General features: G+C 46.8%; 1 protein-coding gene and 1 long non-coding RNA gene across 5 annotated transcripts in view; one reads left to right on the top strand and one right to left on the bottom strand.

Moving 5' to 3' along the window:
• The window catches only part of SPATS2L (spermatogenesis associated serine rich 2 like), a 137,959-nt gene that overhangs the window by 56,333 nt on the left and 59,799 nt on the right, over nt 1-21,827 (top strand). For 3 of the 4 annotated variants that reach the window (XM_036420832.2, XM_045575755.1, XM_045575754.1), the window contains one exon: nt 15,108-15,168. In XM_036420832.2, the coding sequence (XP_036276725.1) occupies nt 15,130-15,168 (39 nt within the window). In that variant the 5' untranslated portion in view covers nt 15,108-15,129. Of the gene's footprint in view, nt 1-6,703; nt 6,841-15,107; nt 15,169-21,827 lie in introns of those variants that run through there. The other variant, XM_036420831.2, reaches the window with a different exon arrangement.
• On the bottom strand, nt 4,181-6,714 carry LOC123651681. The gene is made up of 2 exons (XR_006740562.1): nt 6,572-6,714; nt 4,181-4,285 (listed from the first exon to the last, which is right to left on the bottom strand). It is a non-coding gene; the product is annotated as an uncharacterized LOC123651681 (long non-coding RNA).

The following is a 21,827-nucleotide window of genomic DNA, read 5'->3' as shown; positions in this document are numbered from 1 at the left end:
TTCAGCCAAATTAATGAAGCAAAATTAATTGAGGCAGATATAAACTCATGCACTTAAGTAACAGTTGTAAAAGGGAAGCCTGGGGAAATAGGACTTACTTATAGGTCAAATGAGGAAGTGTTAAGGAGCTCCTTTACCATAGGCTTATTATGGCTAATGATCAGGTTGTCAACAAAACGAAGCCTTAGCCAGGGGTCCTCAAACTTTTTAAAGTGGGAGCCAGATCACGGTCCCTCAGAGAGCTGGAGGGCCGGACTATATGAACTACTAATTCATACTGTAACACCTCGGCTGCGCTCACTGCCCAAAAAACCTGGCGGGCCGTAGTTTGAAGACGCCTGCTAGGCCATAGAATGAGTTAGGAGGATTGTGAGTGAGTCCCCGCTCTAGCTCCCCATCCAGTCTCCGTTTGAACCAGTTCTGTGACTCACTACCTCCTCAGACAGCGCCTGCTGTCCAGAGACACCAGATGTAATGGGAAGCAAGGGAGGGGAGCATGGGATCGCAGGCAAAGGGAAGGGTGAGCAAGACTATGGAAATGGTTTGGGAATGTGTATTCCACAGTGACTGTCCTCCCTGGGAAGATGAGAGGAACATTTAAAACACTGACATAACCTTCTTCTTCCCATTGATAATTCCCCTGCCCCATGTGGCTCTTTGCCAAGCCATCTTTCCATTTCTGATGCTAATCCTCATGAGCGCTAAGATTGCTCAGTTGGAATGAACCCACTAAGTAGTTTTTAGGCGATTCCCTTTATTAGCATTGAACCTAAATGGTGGCAGCAGACTAGTGGAATAGCATCGCCTGGGATTCAGCTTCAGAGGTCAGAACCCCTGCCTTGCTGTTGTCTGGCTCTGAGGCACTGGCCTTAGCCTCAACTTCTGTCCTCCTAGTTTCCTGTCTGTACAATAGAGATGGTGCTACAACCTTGTGAGGATGCAGTGACTCAGACAGACAGGGATACAATCACCCACCATAGTCCTGGGGGATTTTGTTTTGCTTACTGTTGTATCTCCAAAGCCTAGGACAGTGGAGCTGCTTTAAACGTTGGTTAAATTAGCACTGAATGAATGAACAAATGGATGAATGAATGAATGAATGAATATGCTCAGTATTTAATAGCTCTTGCTAAAAGGATGGTAGTGTTATCAGACATGAGAGTCTTTGTAAAACAATAGGCTGATTATTCAGAGGCTTCAAGAAGGAGAATATTTTGTCCTAGCTACCGGTACATCCCCATCCCCATCCCCACCCCCTGTCATCATGTAGCATAGCTTTAGGATTTTTAAAAAGCTAAACTAAAATTGTGACGATTATGTAGTCTTTGTATTGTTTCTTCAGTTCTTACCCTGTATTTTCCATGGGGTGTCTAGCATGGTCTCATTTTGTCTAACTGTATTGTTTGAAAAGTTTGAAATGAAAAATAGTGAAATAAACCAGTCAGAGAAAAGAAAGTACCACACGATCTCACTCACATTTGGAATCTAATGAACAAAATAAACTGATGAATAAAATAGAACCAGAGACACAGAAGCATGGAACAGACTGTGGAATCTGAGGGGAGGCGGGAGTGGAGGAGTGGGAGGGGAGTGATTAATCAGAGAACTTATGTGCACACGTGCATAACCCATGGACACAGGCCATAGAGTGGTGAAGGCCTGGGAGGGGTGGATGGTTACAGGGTAAAGGGGTCAATGGGAAAAAAATCCACAATCAAAAGGGACATCTGTAATATTTTCAACAATAAAGATAAATTAAAAAAAAACAACAACAACAAAAAACAAGTTAGCCATTCAGAAATAGATTTTTTTAGGTAGATTAATTTTCAAAGACATTTTCCCTCACTAATACTTCCTCATATTTTTTTTAAAGGAGCATTTAGTAAACTAACAAGAGTATTTTTTCAGTTTCTGGTTGTCTCTATTTCAAGACTGAGTTTGGTAATTGTATAATATTAGCTGCTGGTCAATGCCCAGGATGTAAAACAAGGTGAAAATGAAACCACATGAAATCCTCAGTGTGATTTACTAGTAGTTGCTTTCCTAGAGTGCAGTGAAACTTGGGTACTTGGTTTTATTTGTTTTGGAGCCTATGATAGCAGTCAGATTATAGCATGCTTTTGCAAAACTAAAAGGACAAAGAATCAAGTTGAAATGGTTTATAAAAAAAAAAAAGATCTAGTTTTCGATTTAGTATTTTGAAAATAACAGAGCAAGTAAGGTCTAGTTTCAGAACCTGTAGGCAACCATGACAGTGGCTAACGCAAAAAACTGGGTGGGGTGGGGGTGAGAAGGAACTCTCTCGTTTGCTAAAAGGAAAACGAAACAAGGGCGTTATCTCTTTGCTTCATTACGAGCAGGACAGGCGTGTAATTGAAACCACACATGTAGCACCTTTCACATACTGCCTTCTGATGTCAGCTAACTGCTCACTGCCTGCCCATCTTATCTCCTGTCGATCTGATACTGCGTTATAATTAGCTACACACACTGCATGGCGCCAGGACACCCAGCGCACTCCCAATACATATTTACTGACTGAGTGTGCACGAGGCAGGTAGGTTTTCTTCCCGGTCTCACACGTGACTTGTTTCTGCCCGAGAGGTTTCAGCCTTGCTCTTCCTCTTCCCTGGAATGCCATTCCATTCACTGTCTCTCAGAACCCCACCCTGATTTAACCCATCTAAACTAAAGCCCTCTCTAGAAGCTCCTTTTACAGACATGGTTGGTGTCATTTCATCAGGATTTGTTTAAGATTCAGCCACTGGCATTCTTATTTCTCTTGGCTCTGATACACCCCGTGCCCACCATATACACTCCCAAGAATAGGCATGTATCCAATGGAAGGTTACTCGGCCATAAAAAGGAATGGAATCTTACCATTGGGGACAGCATGGGTGAACCTAGAGGGTATTGTGCCAAGTGAAATAAGCCAGGCAGAGACAAGTACCATATAATTTCGCTTACACCTGGAATCTAAAACGCAAAAGGAATGGACAAGCAAAGCAAACAAACCTCAGCCTGCCATATGGCTCAATGTCCAGGGAACATTCTGATGGTAGCCAGATGGGAGAGGGGTCGGGGGGGGGGGGGGGGGGGGAGAGAAGGGCTGGGGGGGAAAAGGGGAAGGATGAAGAGTACAATGAGGATGTGAAGGACAGCATAGGGAATACACTCAATAACATGGTAGTCCTGTGCGTGGGCACGAGACTTAATCATGGGAAATCACTTCTCAAGTTACATTAACGTCTACACCCTATGTGGTACACCGAAACTAACATAATATTGTATGTCAACTTTAATTGGAAAAATTTTTTTTAATTTATTTTTTATTTTTTCATTTTTAATAAGGTATTATATGCATACATATCTTACCATTGCCCCTTGTACTCCACTCCCATACATGCTCTCACCCCCCAGAGTTTTGCGTCCATTGGTTATGCTTATATGCATGCACAGAAAAAAATTTTTAATTATTAAAGAAGTTAATTAAAAGGAAGAAAGACTAGGCATCGAGTCTTATTTTTCATAGGGACACATACACGATGCCCCTCCACACAGTGTCCGGCTCAAGGGGAACACACTCCCTCACAGACGTGTTCTGCAGCAGGATGACAAGATATTCAGCCTTAGTTAAACAGGCAGCACTGCTTACTTGTCTCGTCTCAGCCTGCCAAGAACGGGTATTCATGGGATCAAGGCTATGAGAGATGGATCTTTTATATCAACAAGTGACCAAAACCTAATACGTTCACACCTCAGAACTGCTTCCAGGTACGATAGATTGGACAGCTAACCAGAAAGTCTTCCAAAGGGAAGTAATGTGTGGTGTAATATTTATTTGAGAGGCCTGTACAGTAGATGTACGAAAATAGTTTGGATTTATTCAGGCTTTGGAGGAGATTAAACTGCATATCGCTAAGGCTCATAAGCCATTCTGAGCATCTGATACTTTTCGGATGTCCCGCAGTGTGATGGAGCCCTGTGGCAGGTTGGGTTGGAGCTCAGTGCAAAGTAGAGGCTGAGGCATCTGCTCCCGGGCCTTTTCTGCCATAAACCAAAGGACAAGGCGGCCTGGCTGACACCCCATCGCACGCACATGCTGTCCACAACAATAAAGGTGCATGTAAAGGTGCGATGAGTGGTTAAGTATGTTTAGCATTGGGGTGGAAACCAGTTATTTGTTTTCTCATGATCCGTGGAAAAGGTAAAATTTCAGTCTTTCTGTTTTGAACAGAGCATAGGCTAATCTAGTGGTTGGGTTCTCCTTAATGCAATGAAGGCTCTGCATTTAGAAATAAAATAAGAAGAGGTTGGGGAAGTTACTGGTTAAAGGTAAGGACACATGGGACCTAATGCAGGAAGGTGTGGGAGCTTTGGGGCTCATGATTAGACCTTGACTCTGAGGAGGACTAAAACTTTCAGGGCTGGAGACACGGGGGGAGGGGGGAAGGGAAAGGTTGGAGGGGGTGTAGACCCCTGGCTAGGACAGCCTTTGACAGTGCTGGTTTTAAATGGTGGCATTTAGAATGGTAACCCAGTACTAGGTGTTGAAAACAGGAGAATAAATTATTAAAGACATGCTGCAACCAAGAAAGGAGAAATACAATGAGATGACATTTATTCCTCTTTTCCCACATGTCTTTATTGAACATTTAATTGTCAAAGGGATTCTACTGGGCACTTTGGAAAAGAGAAAGAAGAAGTGGAATTTGCCAGAGACAGGCTTTTGGAAAGAAATGAATTATTTTTGTATTTTAGTAAATCTATTAATATCTTGTATATTTGAAGCATTTTAGAGTATTTCTTCATCTCCCGCAAACAGCATATTTCTGGTAGCAAATTTCATTTTGTATTACAGTCAGAAATTGAAATGAAATTCACTTTAGATAGTAAATATGACCTCTCAAATTTTGAACATGTCATAAAATAGTCGAAATGAGTTTTTATTATCTGTGATTGCATTAGAATAAACTCAAGGACATGAAAGTCATATTAATTCTCTTTTTACCCATCCTGATACCAGTGCCTGAAATCAGAACGTGCGAAGAGACTTAGTCCTGTTCAGGTGGCTCTTTTAGTAGCTGCAAAACGTCATGTGAACTTTGCCCTTTCTGTGTGGCAACTGTTTATTGTCTTCCAAAGGCGGGCACCTTCACTATGAAGTTGGTCACGAAGGACTGATCCCATCTGGGAACCCGTGACCTGGCATGGGTTTCCGAGCCGGGCTGCATGGGCTTAGCTTGTGCCTGATAAGTGTTAAGACCCCGGGAAACCAATGACCCTGTGGACATAGGGCCCTGAGGGTGTCTACCCTCCTGGCATTGTGCAGTGGGGTGTGGCGGTGGGGAGGGGAGAGCACAGCCATCGGAGGGTTACCTGTGCTCAGGGCTATATGTCCAGGGCCACCTCCATCACTGCCCAGAGGCAGGACCACAAGTCTCAAGGCTCAGTTTCCCATCTACAGCATGGAGGGAAGTGGGCACGCAGCCCCACAGGCTGTGGAGACTCTAAGGAGAATGGTTATGTTTCCGTTGTAGCACTTTCTGCGTGTCAAGCGCTGAGTTCATCGCTTTACAGATGTGAACGCACCTTGTCCTCATGGCCACCCTAGGCAGTGGTGAGCTGCGATGGCTCTGCGTTTGCTGATGAAACGGAGGCAGGGGAAGGCTGAAGTAAACTTGCTCAAATCCCGACAGCAGCAAGAAGCCACGTTGGGATTTAAAGTTGGTTGGATTGTCATTACTTATTTTCTATCCGATGAGATAAGAGAGAATCTAAATGGCAGAAAATATTATAGGCAGGTGTTTTCTTTTTGCCATCATTTAAGGGCCCAAGATACTACGGCTTCTGAAAGAGGCACCTTAATTAAAACAGATGCTCTAGGGACTTCCTGGCTGACTGCCCATGAGTGGTCAGTGAGATGGGGACCCAGGGAGGCCTAGCCCCACAGAGAAAGGTTGCCTAAGAACAGGTTGAACTTATGTGTTAGTTTTCAAAACATCAAACCAGGACACAAGTGACATATATATAGGTGTAACTTGCCGACCGGTAGAACAGGCGCAACCGATAAGAAAACCTCCTTCATTCTGCCCCTCAACGGTTATCCCACCCCCATACTCCTCACACTAGCTGTTGAGTGGCAGACACTGGACATTGCACCACAAGAACTTCATCCCTTGGAGCGAGAGCATGACCCCTCACACGATGCACACAGTCCTGGGCATGGTGGGGCATTAAAGTCAGCCAGCGGATACTTCCGGCGAAGTCCAGGCTGGAACAGGTTTCGGGAGAGCGAGCGCCGGGGTGCCGTGCTCGGAATGTTTACTGATTGATCGCGATGCCTGTGCTGGTGTCACCGGAAGATTACAGGCCCTCGGCCAGGACCACACTCAGAAAGTGACCTTTGGAAGGGTGACTGCAGGCCCGGCCTGCACTGTCCCAGCCTCCGGGGCAGCCCAAGGAGAGGCTGCAAACTCATTCCTCTAACCCCGTGGCTTTCCCAAGGGAAGAAGGAGGAGAACTGGGCCTTCTCGGACGGGCCTGCAGACGGGAGCGCTGGCAGCTTTACAAAGAGGAAGTGCTTTCCCTGCAGGTGAGCCCCTGAGCCTCCGGTGGCTGTGGCCAGCAGCTGCTCGCTCAGCCACACCCAGGATCCTGCCACCCATCCAGGTGCCCAGCCCCGCCTGCGTCACTTCTGAGCTGACTTACCGGTCACCGTCAGTGCGGGCTGATAAAGGGGGCCAGGCGGGGAACGAGGCTTGTTTGCCTGTTGGGAAAGCCGGCAGCCGGGCCGGGCCCTGGGAAACCCTGAGTTGGAGCTTCAGGAAGCCTTACACCGTGAGTGGAGGTGGATTTTGTTGGAAGGTCTTGGGCGGCACAGTGAGGGGTGGGCGAGAGGCGGGCGGGGGCCGGCTGCCGAGTTCTCTGTGCCGGGCGCCAGGCTCTGCCTCCTCCCCTGGTGTTCCTTCCACCGGGTGGATTAGTACATCACACGCTGTTTGCAGTCAGCAGCGCCCGTGGCATTTCAGGGAAGCAGGAAGAGCCGGGGCCTCTGCCGCTTTGAGGAAATCATTAAGTGCTTACCAGGAGACTCCTGGCTGAATGAATCGGGCTTGCGGGGAGCTTGTGGAAGCCAGGATGTGCTCTGAAGAGAGGAGGGCGTCCCCCAGCACCTGTTTATTCCACAGCCAAGGAGCCACCCGCCCCAGCGCTGGCTCCGAACCTGTCACCTCTGCTTGCCAGGTTTTCTCAGGATCGCTCCTGGCCAGGCCAGGGACACACGCAGAACCACAATGCATGTTTTCTTGGGAGATGAGTGTGCAGTGTTATCCATAAAAAGAGGCAGATAAAGAACGTTTTTGTAAAGCAGACAGCTCTCTTCCCTCCACCCCCCTCCCTCCCGTGCCCACTGCCAGCCTGCCTCTAGCCCCGGGCTGAGCCAGGCTCTGTGAGGAGACTTGCAAGTTGGGCGGATCTCAGCCCCGGTGTTGCTCTGCCCAGAACATTGAGCCGGGGCAATTCCAACTCCCGTTTCCTCAGAACCTTCCGTGCTTCTCTGTACACGTCTGTCTCCGCCCGAGGACGGGAGCGCCTCTGGGGGCCAGAGCTCTGGACTGGGAGGGCCAGCTCAGTCCTCAGCTCAGCATCTTTCCGGCCGTGGGACGTGGGTAAGCACTTAGCTCCCTGTGCTCCCATTTCTTTTGCTATAACATGAGGATAATGAGCTTCCCAGGGTGCTGAGGAGAATCAGGTCCTGAGTTATTCCATGGGAAGTGCTTGGAGCAGGGCGGGTGCACAGTCAGAGCCCAGTGCGAGTTATTCTGTAACCACCGCCAGAACTCCCCGGGGACCTGGCCCGTGGTGAGTGTTCAGTCACTGAATGTCACATACATCGGAGGGAAAGCACTGACTGCCCTTTCTGTAGGGCGGCCCGGAGCCAGCTGGGAGCTGGGGGAGGGCAAAAAGGAAGGGACAGGCACGATATTCCCTTTTTGGTGTCTGGGGACTTTGTGGTGAGAGGCAAGGAGAACTGTGCTTGGTCTTTTGTCTGAACTCCCATGGGATTTGGGGTTTGCTCGGCGGGTGGGGGTCCGTGGACAGGGTGAGGGTGGGGGTGCTGGGAGAGGGTGGGATTTATTCTCCTGACCCTCACCACGTGGCCACTTCACCATCCCCGAGAGGTGTCTAAGCACAGCCATGCTTTAGAGATGGAGCTGACATCATAGCATCTTGAAAGAACTGCGCGTAATTGAATTGCTGATACAAGTGGCTACTTGCCCCAGGCTCGGGTCGCCCCCCATCTCTATGGAAACACATGGTTGGTGGAAAGCCCGGCCATCAGAAGCAGAGTCAGCGTCACTTAAAAAAGCAGGTCACTTAAAAAAAAAAAGACATTTATTTATATTCTCAAACCGTCAGAGACCTAACAAGTAAAATAATTTCAAATTAAATAGAAAAGCCATGCTCTGGAAGAATGCCAAGGGAGTCTCCCGGAACACACACACACACACACACAAACACACACCCCTCCCCCCAGCCCCCCGTCCCCACGCGGTGTGCGATTCCTGCATTTATTTTCGCTGTCCTTTGCTCTTTCGCTCCCATTCTCCCATTTGCATTCTGCCGCTGTGGGGAGCGGTTTGTCACTTTATGCAAAAATGGCTAATCTTCATTCATATGCACTTGGCAGCACGAAGTCGGAAAATTCAAAGGGGGCCTGCCCTGGTGCGCTCCGAGCTGCCCTGGGCCTCCGGGTGGGGCACCCACAGGGCAGGCAGCCCGAGGGCCGTGCCTCCCGCACCCACTCAGGGCCGGGCGTGAGGACCTGCTCCCAGAAAGGTCTGGAGCTGCATCGGCACAGCCTGCCCTGGACGTGCTCCGGTGATAGTCTCGGTGATGGGGAGCTTTTATCGGGCCCTGCAAGCAGGCCTTTTCAAACAAGTAGTGACTGTTAATGACCTGTTTAAATAAAACATTCCATTTTCCTTCTCCCCGCCACAGAGGACTTGGTAGGCAGTGACATTTCCAATCCAGAAGCTAACCCTGCTTTTCTTCTAAAGAGGCAGAGCCAGGGCTTTCAGATGTGAGATTTTTGTCTGCCATGGGCCCTTGAAAAGCTTTTCAGTGAAGTTGTTCTAGCAGTGGGTTCGGTGCATTGAAGTGTTTTTGAATAAATATGCAACCTTGAGATTCTCCCTTTCCTTCCCTCCCCAAATAAGCAGAAAAGTTTAGGTAAATATCTTTGTGTGAAAGTGGTATTTCAGTCACCGGGCTGTGTTTCATTGTTTGTGTGTCCTCATTCCTAATAATGAAAGCAGCTTCCCTCTAAGGAGCAGGCACTGCACAGGAACTTTTATTAAACCGGGACTTCAGCCCCGGAAGAGAGAGCGGGGCTCTTGGCACGTGAGACTTCAGTACTAAAAAGACCAGGCGAGGAACAGCAGAGGCACGGAGGGGAAGGGAAGAGGGGGTCAGACAGGAGAGAGATTAGGCAATGAACAAGGTGAGCACCAGAACAATTATTAACATCATGTTAAACTCAGACAAAGCCCCCATTTTATAGGACCCTTTCCCTTTCAGCTGGTGGTGGGAGGTGACAGGACATTTAGTCCTTGGCCAGTTTCAAGATGATTGTACTGACGTCACCATAAAAACGAAAACAAAAACAAAAAAAACAAAAAAAAAAAAAACAGCCAACCTGAAGAGAATCGGTATGAGTTAATCTGAGCCAAGCTGACAACAATTGCCGGGAAGCAAAATCTCAAGGGCTTGAAAAAAACGCTCCGTCCAGCGAATGGCAGCCTTGCCGCTTCCTTTCTGCGTTAGAATCAAAGGAAGAGGCAGAGGAGGGAGGGTGAGTGGAATCGATTGGCGGTGGATCGGGGAGGTAGGAGGAAGCCACGCGTGGGACTCTCCAGGAGTGGACGGAGAGGCACCGGCAGACACGTAGACAGTCCTTTACCTGGGTGGCTGCAGGGTAGTTGGCAATTAACGTTTACAGCACACAGAGTTGGAATTCCGGAACGAGATAACGGTGAGGTCCCTGGCTCTGGGTGCAGTAGGTGTGCCCTGAGGGTCTGGAACAGGGGATTACTAGGGCATTCCAAAGGTCATGTTATCTTTGATGCCTGGATCCCACTAGCTGGCTCACTTCCTGTGAAGCTTGGTCTTTGTCAGGGAAGCTACAGGCCTAGGACGCGGCAGCTTTCGGTTAGGAATGTTATGTTCAGGCCAGCCTATGCAGTAACCTTTGGCCTCTGAGTTTGTAAGGCTCACCAGGCTGCCCACCTCTCCCCACCCCCTTCCCCCAATCCTCCCGCCCAAGCCTGTCAGGTTTAGCATGTGGTCTCTTTTTCGTCCACACAGAGAAATAGCCTAGTGCATTGGAGACAACACCCACACCTTTTATTTTTTTTAAGTTGAATTTTCAGCTGTTTGCTACCTACTTGCCTGGCACATTATAATTATGTGCTCCATACGTGTGGCAATTGTTATTTTAAATCATTATTTTAAGATGTATTCTTGGGCATTTCCTCTGGTTTCATAATTCAATGAAAAGAAAAGTGACGTAATGCCTGGGAACTCGAAAGTGAATCTAAGAGCAGTCAGAGGTTCCAGGGAAATAAAAGTGAAACTTTGTCACTACCTGCATAATAAAACACGATGAAAAACAGTCCATTGGGAAATCATCAAGCAATTTGGCATTTCAGCACATTGTTTTAACTTCTTTATATTTAAATGATTGCATGAGAAATATCAATTTATATATATTTTTTAAGCTGTTAATCAGATTGTCACATATATAACCCTTCACTGAATTGTCTTCATTAGAAATGCTGAAACAAACATATTCGCCAGAATTGGTATTATTCAGTTTTAGTTTTTATAAAGAATATTTATCTCTGTCATAGACTAATAGATTTTATGACTGGCATTAATGCATATTAAGTAAGATCTTTGCGTAGCAAGTAGCTCAGTTTGCATAACTTTGAGCATGAAGTGATTGGTGGCACCCATATTTGTGGTGTATTAATTTTCCACTGGAGGAGTGTATAGATGATATATCGGTGATAAATGGTGAAATTCTTTTCTTTGGAATTGATTTTTTTTTCCTAATAAGTTTTTGATGATGGAAGATATATATCTAGAGAGAAGAGATTAATTTGTTATTTCATAAATAAAATTTCAGCCAACAATTTTCTTGATCTTTATTTTTCTCTAGGATATATATATATATATATATATATATATATATATAATTAGATGACAGCTATATATGTTGGTAATGTTATTACTGAAAAATAAAGTATAATTTAGAGGGAAAATATTTCAAATAATACCTAAGCTACTGAAATGTTGCATGAGCATCAGGACTTACATTTCTGGTTATTTAATTGTATATTGATTTTTTTATATGCCTGGAACATGTATCACGGATTTGAATAGTCGGGCCTCGGTAACTGGCTGGTTCCAAGAGCAGTTTTAAGTGGTAATGGTTAAAAACCACGTTCTTTCCCAAGAAGCCAGAAGTCCCTTCTTGTGGATGCGCAGCTCTTGCCATCAAGCTCTGCTGGGAGGTGGGCATCACACACACCCAGGAGTGACGCTGTCTCCTGTGGTGACCAAGCATGGGGGGAGGGAAATAGGAGTCTGTTGGGCCCGAACTGCTGTCACTCACGGCGTTACAGGTTTCTGGGGTTGACAGGTTTCTGCGCCTGAGGACTGGGCTTTCAAGTTGCTGAACTTTGGGCCTGTCAGGTGGGAAGGGGTGACAATATGTTTCCTAGAGGCAGAGTTCCTTCACTGTCTAACAGCTAAGACTCAGGCGGAGCAGATCTGACTGTCCCGATATGGCTCATAGTAGACAACAGAAACCCAAGAGGAGAGCCACAGCACAGTTCACGCACAGGTTCGTTGTCACGAGGAGGGGCACAGCAGATGGAAGGAGCAGGCAGCGCTGTGCCGGTGTGAGGGGCGCTTCGGAGTGTTCTTGAGGGGCTGGCGGCCCACACAGGGCCACAGAGCCCAGCGGGCCCCTTCGGCACACGGCAGACCAGCCTCGCCTGTGCCGTGGTTTCCCTGGCGTTTGTCCTGTCCCAATTGGACTGTCCGGTCACTTAAAATCCTGATTCTTTAAGGCAAATCCGACGTATGCTTTGTTTACGTTGAAATCCTTCATCTCGTGTCCACAGCTGGAGCGCATTTCCCGGGCCTCTGTGTCCCCCCCCGCCTGCGGGAAGCTGGACCGCAGAGGGCATTGGAGGTCCCGGGGAGGTGGGGAAGCTGTCCTCCACGCGGGAGAACATTTCAGGGAGTGAAATGAGCAGGGAACAGCTCCCTGTAATTATTTTTTATCTTATCTCCCCTGTAATAGCCTCACCCTACCCTCATAGCCAGCATTTTCCTTCCATGCACAAAAAAATAATGTTGTAATTAATCCTACCGGTATCAGTGCCAAAAAAAGAGCTTTCCCCGAGTCAGACTTTGAGGTTAAAGTGAAAGAGAATAGCCAAGGGAATATATGTATATTCCTGTGAACAATATATGTGTACATACGTATATTATTTTGTCTTGCCCTATGACTGTAGCTCACCATTCAGACCCTCCACTTCCTCAGATCTCAGAAATTCCTCCCGGATTCCTCTGTGGATTAAAACACTCTAGCTTTAGAAAATGCTGCACACCCACACCCTAGACATCAAAGCAAAAAACAAACAGACCGAAAACCACAAAACTTCTCTCGGTTTTCACAGACCGATAACGGCAAGATTCGATGTCTCCAGGAGATTTAGCCAGTCCAGTCTAATGAGCGGAATGTGGCTCACAGATCCATCCTGAGAGATAGCGCCAAATCCAGCCACCACCTTCGAACCTTTGTAGTTCATCGGTACCTCTCTTCCATTTGCTCCCTTCCTCCTCCCATCCCTCTCTCCTTTCCTCCCCTATCTCTATTCTTTCACACCCACATACACTACAATACACAGAAAGACACCCAAAATCTAAAGCGTACTAGTATACATGATGCTCAACTCGCACGTGAAGAAGAAGAGCAACCACCCAGACGCCATCACACAGCGCGGCTGGACGCCGGCTTGTGGGCCATGTGATGACTGACCAGAGGTCTCGCCTTTCATGTGTGGCTCATACACAGAAACACCTGGTTATTTGTCCCTGCGCCTCACATCCTCTCGGCTCACTGGCACAGATAATCAGAAAATAATCTTGTTGATTTTTTCCTAGTAACTCCCAGGGGCAGGAATAAATGAGGATGAAATTCCACTATTCCTTGCCAGCTCATGTTATTTACTTCCTCCCATATGTCAGGTCGGAGGATATGAGATGCACCATGCGGGAGCTGTTTGCATGGGAGGGGTGTGTGACGGGACGGGCACCCTCAGCAGAGCGTATGGGAAGGAGCTTCCTGAATGCGGACCGGGCATGCAGGTCTCTCCTGCCCCCGTGCCCACGTGTGTGTCTGTCAGTGGCTCTATCATGTGGAACATTATAAAAAGAAAATCTTACTGCTTCTAATAGTTGGTAATATTCAATAGTATACTACCTGTAAGGATTCCTATTTGAGTGTTACTAGTGTTAGGATTATGTATTGCGAAGCTTTCATCCTAAAATCAACAAGAGGTAATGAGTCGGAATTTATAGTTTGTTTAAGATCTAGTTTTAGAAGAAAACTATGAGGTCCTGGTCGGTGTGCATGCCCAGGTTGTGGTTTCAGTCTGCGGGTGGGGTGCAACCAATTGATGTTTATCTTTTACATGGATGTTTCTCTCTCTCCTTTCTGCTCTCTAAAATCAATAAATATGTCCTCTGGTGAGGATTAAAAAAGAGGGAAGGAATAGGGAGAAATCCAAGAATTTTTGCAAGTTATCCCTAAAACGTAACCAACTCTAGATACACTCTTTGTCAAAAGTCAAAAAGGATGTAGGAAAGCGTTTCAGTGGTTCTTGATTTACAAAAAGCATATAGATGCAAGTAGGTGGTATATTGATATTTTAGCCTGTCCAGCTGCTAATCTGAACCAATATGTTCACTCATTTTAAGTCATTTATATTCTGTTTCAAAAAGAGATTGAAACTATTAAAGACTTGAGATCTAGCTTCCATAATAACAGTGAGCGACTTAGAGCAGATGAGAAGAGAAGAGAACACCCGAGCTCAGTGTTAAGAATAGACGTCTCAGCACAGGCCACTTCCCAGAACAGATTGGACACCCAAGGCAGGAAACTAAGCGTTAGGGAAACAGAAGGATTATGGACAGTTGTAAGGGTCCATTTGAAACTCAAGAGCATGAATTTATGGTCATTAAAAATATAGTAGTCCTAGCCAGTTTGGCTCATGGGGTAGAGTGTAGACCTGAAGACTGAAGGGTCCCAGGTTTAGTTCCGGCCAAGAGCACATGCTTGAGTTGCAGGCACGATCCCCAGTGGAGGGTATGCAGGAGGCAGCCCATCAATGATTCTCTCTCATCATTGATGTTTCTATCTCTCTTTCCCTCTCTGAAATCAATAAAAATATATATTTTTTTTCTTAAATATGGTAAAGGTATGGATGTTCATGATACGTTGGTAAGTGAAAAAAGCAAGTTTTAAATCTATTCTAGGCAGCATTTCTTATATTTAAATCTGGAATCATTTCTCCTGTTTCTTCCTCAAGTGCATGAGGTAAATACATGCAGGAAAGACTCGGTAAATGTTTGTTATATTACCTGTATGCTGATAAAAGCAGTAAAGGTTGTAATGACAGTGCATAGTTAATGTAGGTACTTTTTTCCTCCTCTCACTGCTCTGACCACCTTTCTTTTGCATAATAAGAAAAAACTCAGTTTGGGCGTATAGCCACCCATCTTTGTCATTTTTCACGTCAATACAGCATGAATAAAATATTGTGCGTTGTCTGCTAGAGTTATCGTAACATGCTTTTAGAACATATATAAGACAAGTGCTTCGCTGGAAAGTATTTTCACATTCCAAAATGGTATTTATGATTATGTCAGTGAAGTTGTTTACTAGGTTGGAAGAAAGCATAAAAGTATCATATTGGGAAATCAATTTTAAAACTTTCAAGTTAATCTTTTTTTCCCTTTCTTTACAGGGCTCATTCAAATAGAACCAAGATGGCTGAACTCAATCCTCATGTGAATGTCAAGGAGAAGGTAAGATCAAGTTGCAGAAGTTCCACACTGGATGATGTAGTCTCTAGCTGGTGCAACTTCAGTTGCAATGGAGGAAGGGAAAAATGGTTTGGGGGAAATATTTAATAAGTTCGACACACTAGGAAACCAACAGAATCTTAAGTCCCATTTACTGAATTTTTGGTAAGCATATTAATTCATCTTTCTCATTTAACTTTACTGCAGCAGGAGGGGTTTCCTTTGTAACTGGATTTACTTTATATGTACTTTATTAATTCTAAGGCGGTATTCTTAGAAGGACCCCGCAGGCTTCCCTGAGTTCAGAGCCTGAGACACAGACGGGAAGGGCTTTATTCGAAGGGCAGAGGCAGCTGTTGGAAGGCTGCAAGTAGAAGCATGGCTGGGAGTGAGGTTTCCTAAAAGCTCAGGCTGGCTCAGCGGAAAGCTCTGTCGGTGGCTACGCGACATGTTTTCCAAATCTTCACAATCAGTGGGTTTCCTGTTTGGTGAGGTCACAGAGGCTTGAGGTGAACCTCAAAGTCAGAACACACTTGTCGCCCCAAATCTCGGCGGACATGGTCAAACCCAACTTGTACCAACATACCATTCTTTGGAGTTGGATGTGTTCCCTTAAACGTGGATGTGTGTCTTTTACCCACTGTATTCCGTAACATGCTCCACGTGTTTGCCCACTGTATTCCATAACATGCTCCACGTGTTTGCCCACTGTATTCCATAACATGCTCCACATGTGTGCTTGTGGGCCACTGAGTGCGCAGTGGCAGAAGGATGCGCCCCTTTTATATCATGACTTCAGAGTCCCCCTGACCTATACTCAAGGGAGACAGTCCTATACTCAAGGGAGACAATAGTGCCCCCAGTTTGGAACTCTGGGCCCAGCACCAAGCGCTGACCGAAGACCCCCTTTTCCTAATGTTTGCTGACCTGTGGGCAGAGCGGCTTCTGCAGGCAGGCTGCGGGGAGGAAAAGGGCTTTAAACATCAGCGTCTCAGCAATCGATTCCCTGCAAATTACAACCACCGGGCAGACCAGGATGGTCGTCTCGGCAGCCAGAGAGAATCTTGCTCAGAACAAAGGTGGCATCGAGCCAGTGAGGGGAGGATGGCGGGTCTGTGCACGCGCCTCCCAGGCTCGGTGTAAACACGCGTGCATGGCTTTCGGCACCCCGTTACCTTCCTGTCGTGCCCCATGGCACAGACGCACAGAAGGCCGAGCAGCCGGTGGTGTTCCTGCCGTCCCACTTCAGAAGCTGACTGGAGGGCTGGCGTTACTTTGAAAGAGGGTGATCTTTAATTTGTAAATATTATCTATCAATCCACGTGACAAGGGCTGCAGAGCCCCTCTAGCTCGATTAGTGAATTCCATCTTCCGGGGTCAAAAGGCTAATAGATTTCTCGGCTCGATAAAATAAATCATAATAAACAACTGAAGATTCTGATCATTTATAGTTTTACATTGATTTATTTTCGGTGCGTTTGTTTCCTTTCGTTATTAGCTTTTATGGCCTTTTTATGATTACTTTGTTTCTCAATCTGTCACGCAGAGCAGTGACATTTTAGTTCTGAAAATTAAGAACAATAACAACTGTGATGTCTCAAGTCCTAAAGTATAAGCTTTGTGAGATCTGAGAGACCCGTGTGGAGTTCTTACACAATGTACCGTTGAGCGCGGTGGGAGATGAAATTCTCAGTAAAGGCCTTGCAGTGGGATGAGCCCATCCATTATCCCCAGTGGGCCCACTGTCGGATGAGTTGCAAAGGAGAAGGTGCTTTGATGAGGAAATAATTTCTGTCCTCAGGCAGCTTTTAATTCAAAGGAGAAACTAATCATGCAAGGTTTAATATCCAAGACAGCTGGCATTTATAATCGATACTCTGTGACTGTTTTATTTTAAAATATCTTAATATCATTGGATGGAAACCGTAAGGATTTAAGTGGGAAGTATTGTTGGGGTCAGAGTTCAGTCTCCTTGGTGTGATGTGGGTGACCAGTCTCCTGCGTGACCTCCTGACCTCCAGGGCCTAGCAAAGGCAGTTTTCTCTCTCTGGTATCCTCCTCACGGGCTCACCCCTCCTTCCCCTTCCTTCCCTATACCTCCTTTCTCCTTCCTTCTGCTTCCTTCTGCCTCACCTGAATTACTTGGCCTCTGCCCTTCGCTTTGCTTCCGTGGCGTTTCTGCATCCTGCCTGCAGACAGCACTCCTCGCTGTGATTGTTCGCTGTCTTGTCTCCTACAGGAAGGTGCTGTGCTCCGGGGCAGGAGCTGGGCCTTCCACCCAGGTGGCCCCAGTTAGAAGCAGAGATGAGTGGGTAACAAGTGAACGGACATGCCTGCTTGCATAGCTAAGTTCTTTAGAGAGGCATTTCTCACTCACGCTATTTGCCAGATCGCAAGCCTTTCTGAAAAAGGAGATACAGGTTAATAGCAGTGTCATCTCCTTTCAGTTCTCTCTTTGCTGTTAAGTAAAGCAAGTTCTGTCTGAATTGCTTCTAGAAACAGAAACGAGGGTTACCTAGGTGATTCTGTCCAAAAGGCAGCGTGTTGTTCTCATGTAGGTTTCATGCTAACAAGTGATGTCTTTTGGTGTGTAACTAATATCCCACTCTGACAAAAAAAAACTAAAGAAAAACCTGGGAGGGGAGGAGGGAAGGAGGGAAGGAAGGAATCCTCGTGTGTCATTTTGTTAAGGAGAGATACCAGAACCAAATATTTGGGCTAATGAGGGATCTTATATTTCGGGCATACTCACTTTTACAGCTCTTTTCTCAATGACATATTTTTTTTTTTTTAATGAAATTCAACATTGGAAAATCATAGAGAAGCCAAGAATAGGACTTAATCACTATTTCATTACTTCTCATATGAAACACGAGGGTACCAAGCCAAACTGATTTATAAAATTGTAGATGTAATTCTCAAATGAGTATGAAAGGATTCCTGGAACTAGCATGGACAAAATAAAACTTTTAGTTAGGTATTTTCAAGCGTTAGTATACGTCAGTTTACATAGAACACAGTCCAGCAATAAGATTTGGTGATGGAAGGTAGAGGTGGGGTTAATATTCCTGAGTGTCCAGCGATGGACTGAGAACTAAACCCTAAACCACCCTGGAGAAGCCAGAGCTCTTGGGAAGTTAGCTCCGGGGAGGGCAAGTCGTGGGGAAAGTGTGCAGTTTGGAGGCAGAAGCAGAGATATCAGCTCCCAATTATTAGTTGAGCGGCCCGGAGCAAGTATCTTATCTAGTGCAGGCCTCAGTTTTCTCCTCTGTAGACTGGGCATTATAATAATAATAACACCCACTCCACCAACTCATCAAATGCAGTGATAAATGTGGAGCTGCTTTATGAGCTCCTAATCCTATCAACTACGCAGGAACTCATCTGTTTATTTTACAATTTAAAAATGGAAAAGGAGCTCTCGTTAGCATTTTTGTGTGGAACTCAAAATACATATTCTCATGGAACTGAGATTAGAAAGAAAACAAAGTAAAAAAAAAAAAAAAAAAAAAAAAAAAAAAAACCCAGTGAGAAAAAGAACCATGAACACAGACAACAGCATCGTGGAGGCTTGGCGTGGGGTGGGGTGAGTGCCGGGGGAGAGGGGCAGGGAGGGGAAGCAAACAGAAAAAAGAACATGAAACTGGACTCGACTCTCTCAAATTCTCTCAAAGGATTGCTGAGCCTCGGACGAGAAGGAACGCTGTGGGGACGAGGAACAGCTCGGTGTAGAATAGCCTGGTAGGGCTGTACCCCTCGCTGGGAACGGCTCTCACGGCTGTTCACGTGGCAGAGGTGAATGGGGCTGTAAACAGAAATCACGCGGAGTCATTAAAATAGTGGAGGAGGAATCGCAGAGGAGGGGAGGGCCTCTTGTCCACAGCGGGAACAGGGAGGGGTCCCCGATGACAGGGACAGGCCGTGTCCTCCTCCGTCCACAGCAGGTGAGCCTGGGTCCCCTTCCACTCCCCTCCCGGACCGGCCTCGGTCAGTCTCACAGAGCACCGCAATGTGGTTCCCGTCTTCCTTCCTCCTGTGGGCCGGGTCAGGCCTCTGACTAAAGAGATTTCAGCAGCGGCCGAGAGCGTGCAGAAGCCATCCTGTCACCGTCCCCTTTGAAATACCAACTCCACTGAACAGAGCTGGCTTCCCCGGACATAGGACAAGCGTCAATGACATGCAGATGTTTCAAAAGACTCGAGGGGCAAGCGTTGGGGGCACATTTTTAACTTCAGGAGCGTTCAGGGGTGTTTACGTCAGTGCAGCCCAACCCTGTAGTTCCAACAGCAAGACCACCAGGCCACACACAAGACCACCAAACCACAGCTTCCTGTTACCCGGCGGGCAGGTTCTTGTCGCCAGCTTCTCTTAGAAAAGGACCGTTAGGCTCCCCTTCCTGAGACAAGAGAGACGTTTGACAACAGTCATCGCCTGATGCTTATGCACAGAGCTTGCTGTTTTTGTTGCTTGGCAACTGGGAGAGAAAGAGACTTGGCAGGGAGTCTGAACGCACTGAATGAATGAGTGGAAATGTCAGCCTCCGTTTCAGGGGATGAGAAGAGATCCACTACTGCGGGATTAGCATCGCCTCGCTTTCTCGCAGCCAGGTGGGGAGAATTCGCCGGGTTTCTGTCCTGCTTCCCCCCGCTCCCTCCCCTGCCAGTCTCTCACTGCAGCCCGTCCACACACTGTGGCTGAGACGTGCATGTCACACAGATGATTAACGCTCAGGAATACAAGAGCGCATCCAAAACTGAAACCTTGGGGACAGGAAAAATTATCTCTGTTGGCCAGCCCTCGGGGTTTATGGGTATTTCACCAACTTTCTGGTTGCCTCCCATGACGGTCCTTCACATTCCATTATCCCGTTTCCGCAGATGAAAGTGTGAGAACACCGCCGTGGTTTCTTCTCTCTGGCCCTTGAGCACTAAAAACCTGTCCAGGTGGATGGGGGGATGGGCAGATAGCCGAACGGATGGAGGCGGCACTCGGAAGTGGCCTGCCTGCGGGGTTATTATTGAAGCCGCTACTTCTCTGTGAGCGGTTTCTCTACAACTTGGTTACAAGCCGCTTACAAAAGAAACGGACTTCTTAATTTAACTGTGTACTCCATAGCTCCTGTGACAGTAATAGCATAGACTTCACGTCCCCAAATACGTATTAATTAATATGTAGGCAAATGACTGAGCCAGGATTTTATACTGGTGACTCTCAGCTGTTAGGGCCACAGGAAGAGGGAGTGGGGCCTGCGTTAGGACGGCTTGGGATAAGCATATTGGTGGGAGAAGCATGTGTGTGTTCATTTAAAGAAAGGTCCGAGACGCCAAGATCGGGCTAGATGAGGGACCAATTTGGGGGGCAGAGGGAGCAGGTGAGTGCTAACAGAAGAAAAACTGAGGGGAAGGAAGCATGAGCAGGTAGGGTGAGTCTACAGACCTCCATGTGGGCCTTGCATCTTTGCAGGAAGCAGAAGAAAAGAAAGTGGGGGAGGCAGTGTCAACTGGCAGTGTGGTTCTAGGAAAGTCTCTCCAGGCTGCTGGGGTGTCGTTGGGCCGGAGCTGCCTGCATCCTCCAGACGGGAGCTTTCCTCAGCACCCCATCGCCCCAGGTGTTGGCTGGGGCGTCCTTGAGGGGGGTGGCGTGGGTCCCGAGGCAGTGGTGGACCCACTGGTGACAGTGGGACTGCCGGTCACCTGAGCTTTCCCTAGAGGGAGGTTTCCGTAGCCACACAGCATGAAGGGGAAATGAGAGGTTTGCTTTAGAAAGGAAATACCTATTTGGGAATTCAAACACATAAGTGATTTATATGTTTATTGAAAGGCGTTAATAAAAAAGTTTGAGAACCGCTGTTCTAAAGTAATTAGTAAATTAAATACAAACTTGAGACCTTCCTTTCTCTGAATGAGCTGAGCCATGTGCCACTGAGAGAGGGGAGTCTTCTCAACTTGTGCCCTGACCGGGAATCGAACTGTGGACACTCAACCACTGAGCCATGCCAGCCGGGCTAGCATGCCTTTTCTTAAATTGGTAAATCCTATTAAAATAAAAAAAGGCATGTGGGTGAACATTTGTGGGTGAACACTTCCCCCAAAAAGGGAGTTCTGTGCCTATTTCCATGGTATTCAAATGGCCCCCTTCCTGCATGCCACGGTAAGGAATAGCCAGCGCTGATGTATTAATTGGGAGATTAACTTAACTCCTTCATTCTGGCATCGACCAAAGGGTAATTAACTCCTTTACTCTTGCACTGATCAGCAGTTATTAGCGACTTACACTTTTATGGGACTGTTTATCTGGAAAGTCCTGTGAATGAACGAGGGAAGGCAGCCACAGGGAGGGTGGATGTCGGTAATTACCCTCCCCACCTCCTGCCAAGCAGAGGCCTTAAATCCCAAAGAAGAGGTTTTTATAGAATAGTCTTAAGCTAGAAGCAGAAGATAAATTAAAACTCTCTTACTTTTCCATTCTGATTAAAATACCAAAAACAAATGTCTTGTGAAAATAATGTCGCCTTTTGTGTCTTGACGAATAAATCCAAACGTGGATTTCATCAGAGAAGGTATTTACCGAGGCCCTGAGCTGTGTGGGTGTGACAGGCTGGCGGGAAACAGACCTCCAGTGGCCTCAGGCGCTCACACTGCCCTAAATTATGTGCACGTCTA

Source organism: Pipistrellus kuhlii, unplaced genomic scaffold (genome assembly GCF_014108245.1).
Source record: "Pipistrellus kuhlii isolate mPipKuh1 unplaced genomic scaffold, mPipKuh1.p scaffold_m20_p_7, whole genome shotgun sequence".
NCBI lineage: Eukaryota > Metazoa > Chordata > Mammalia > Chiroptera > Vespertilionidae > Pipistrellus > Pipistrellus kuhlii.
The sequence above is the reverse complement of the archived record's forward strand: the minus strand, read 5'-3'. Positions and strand labels throughout refer to the sequence as shown.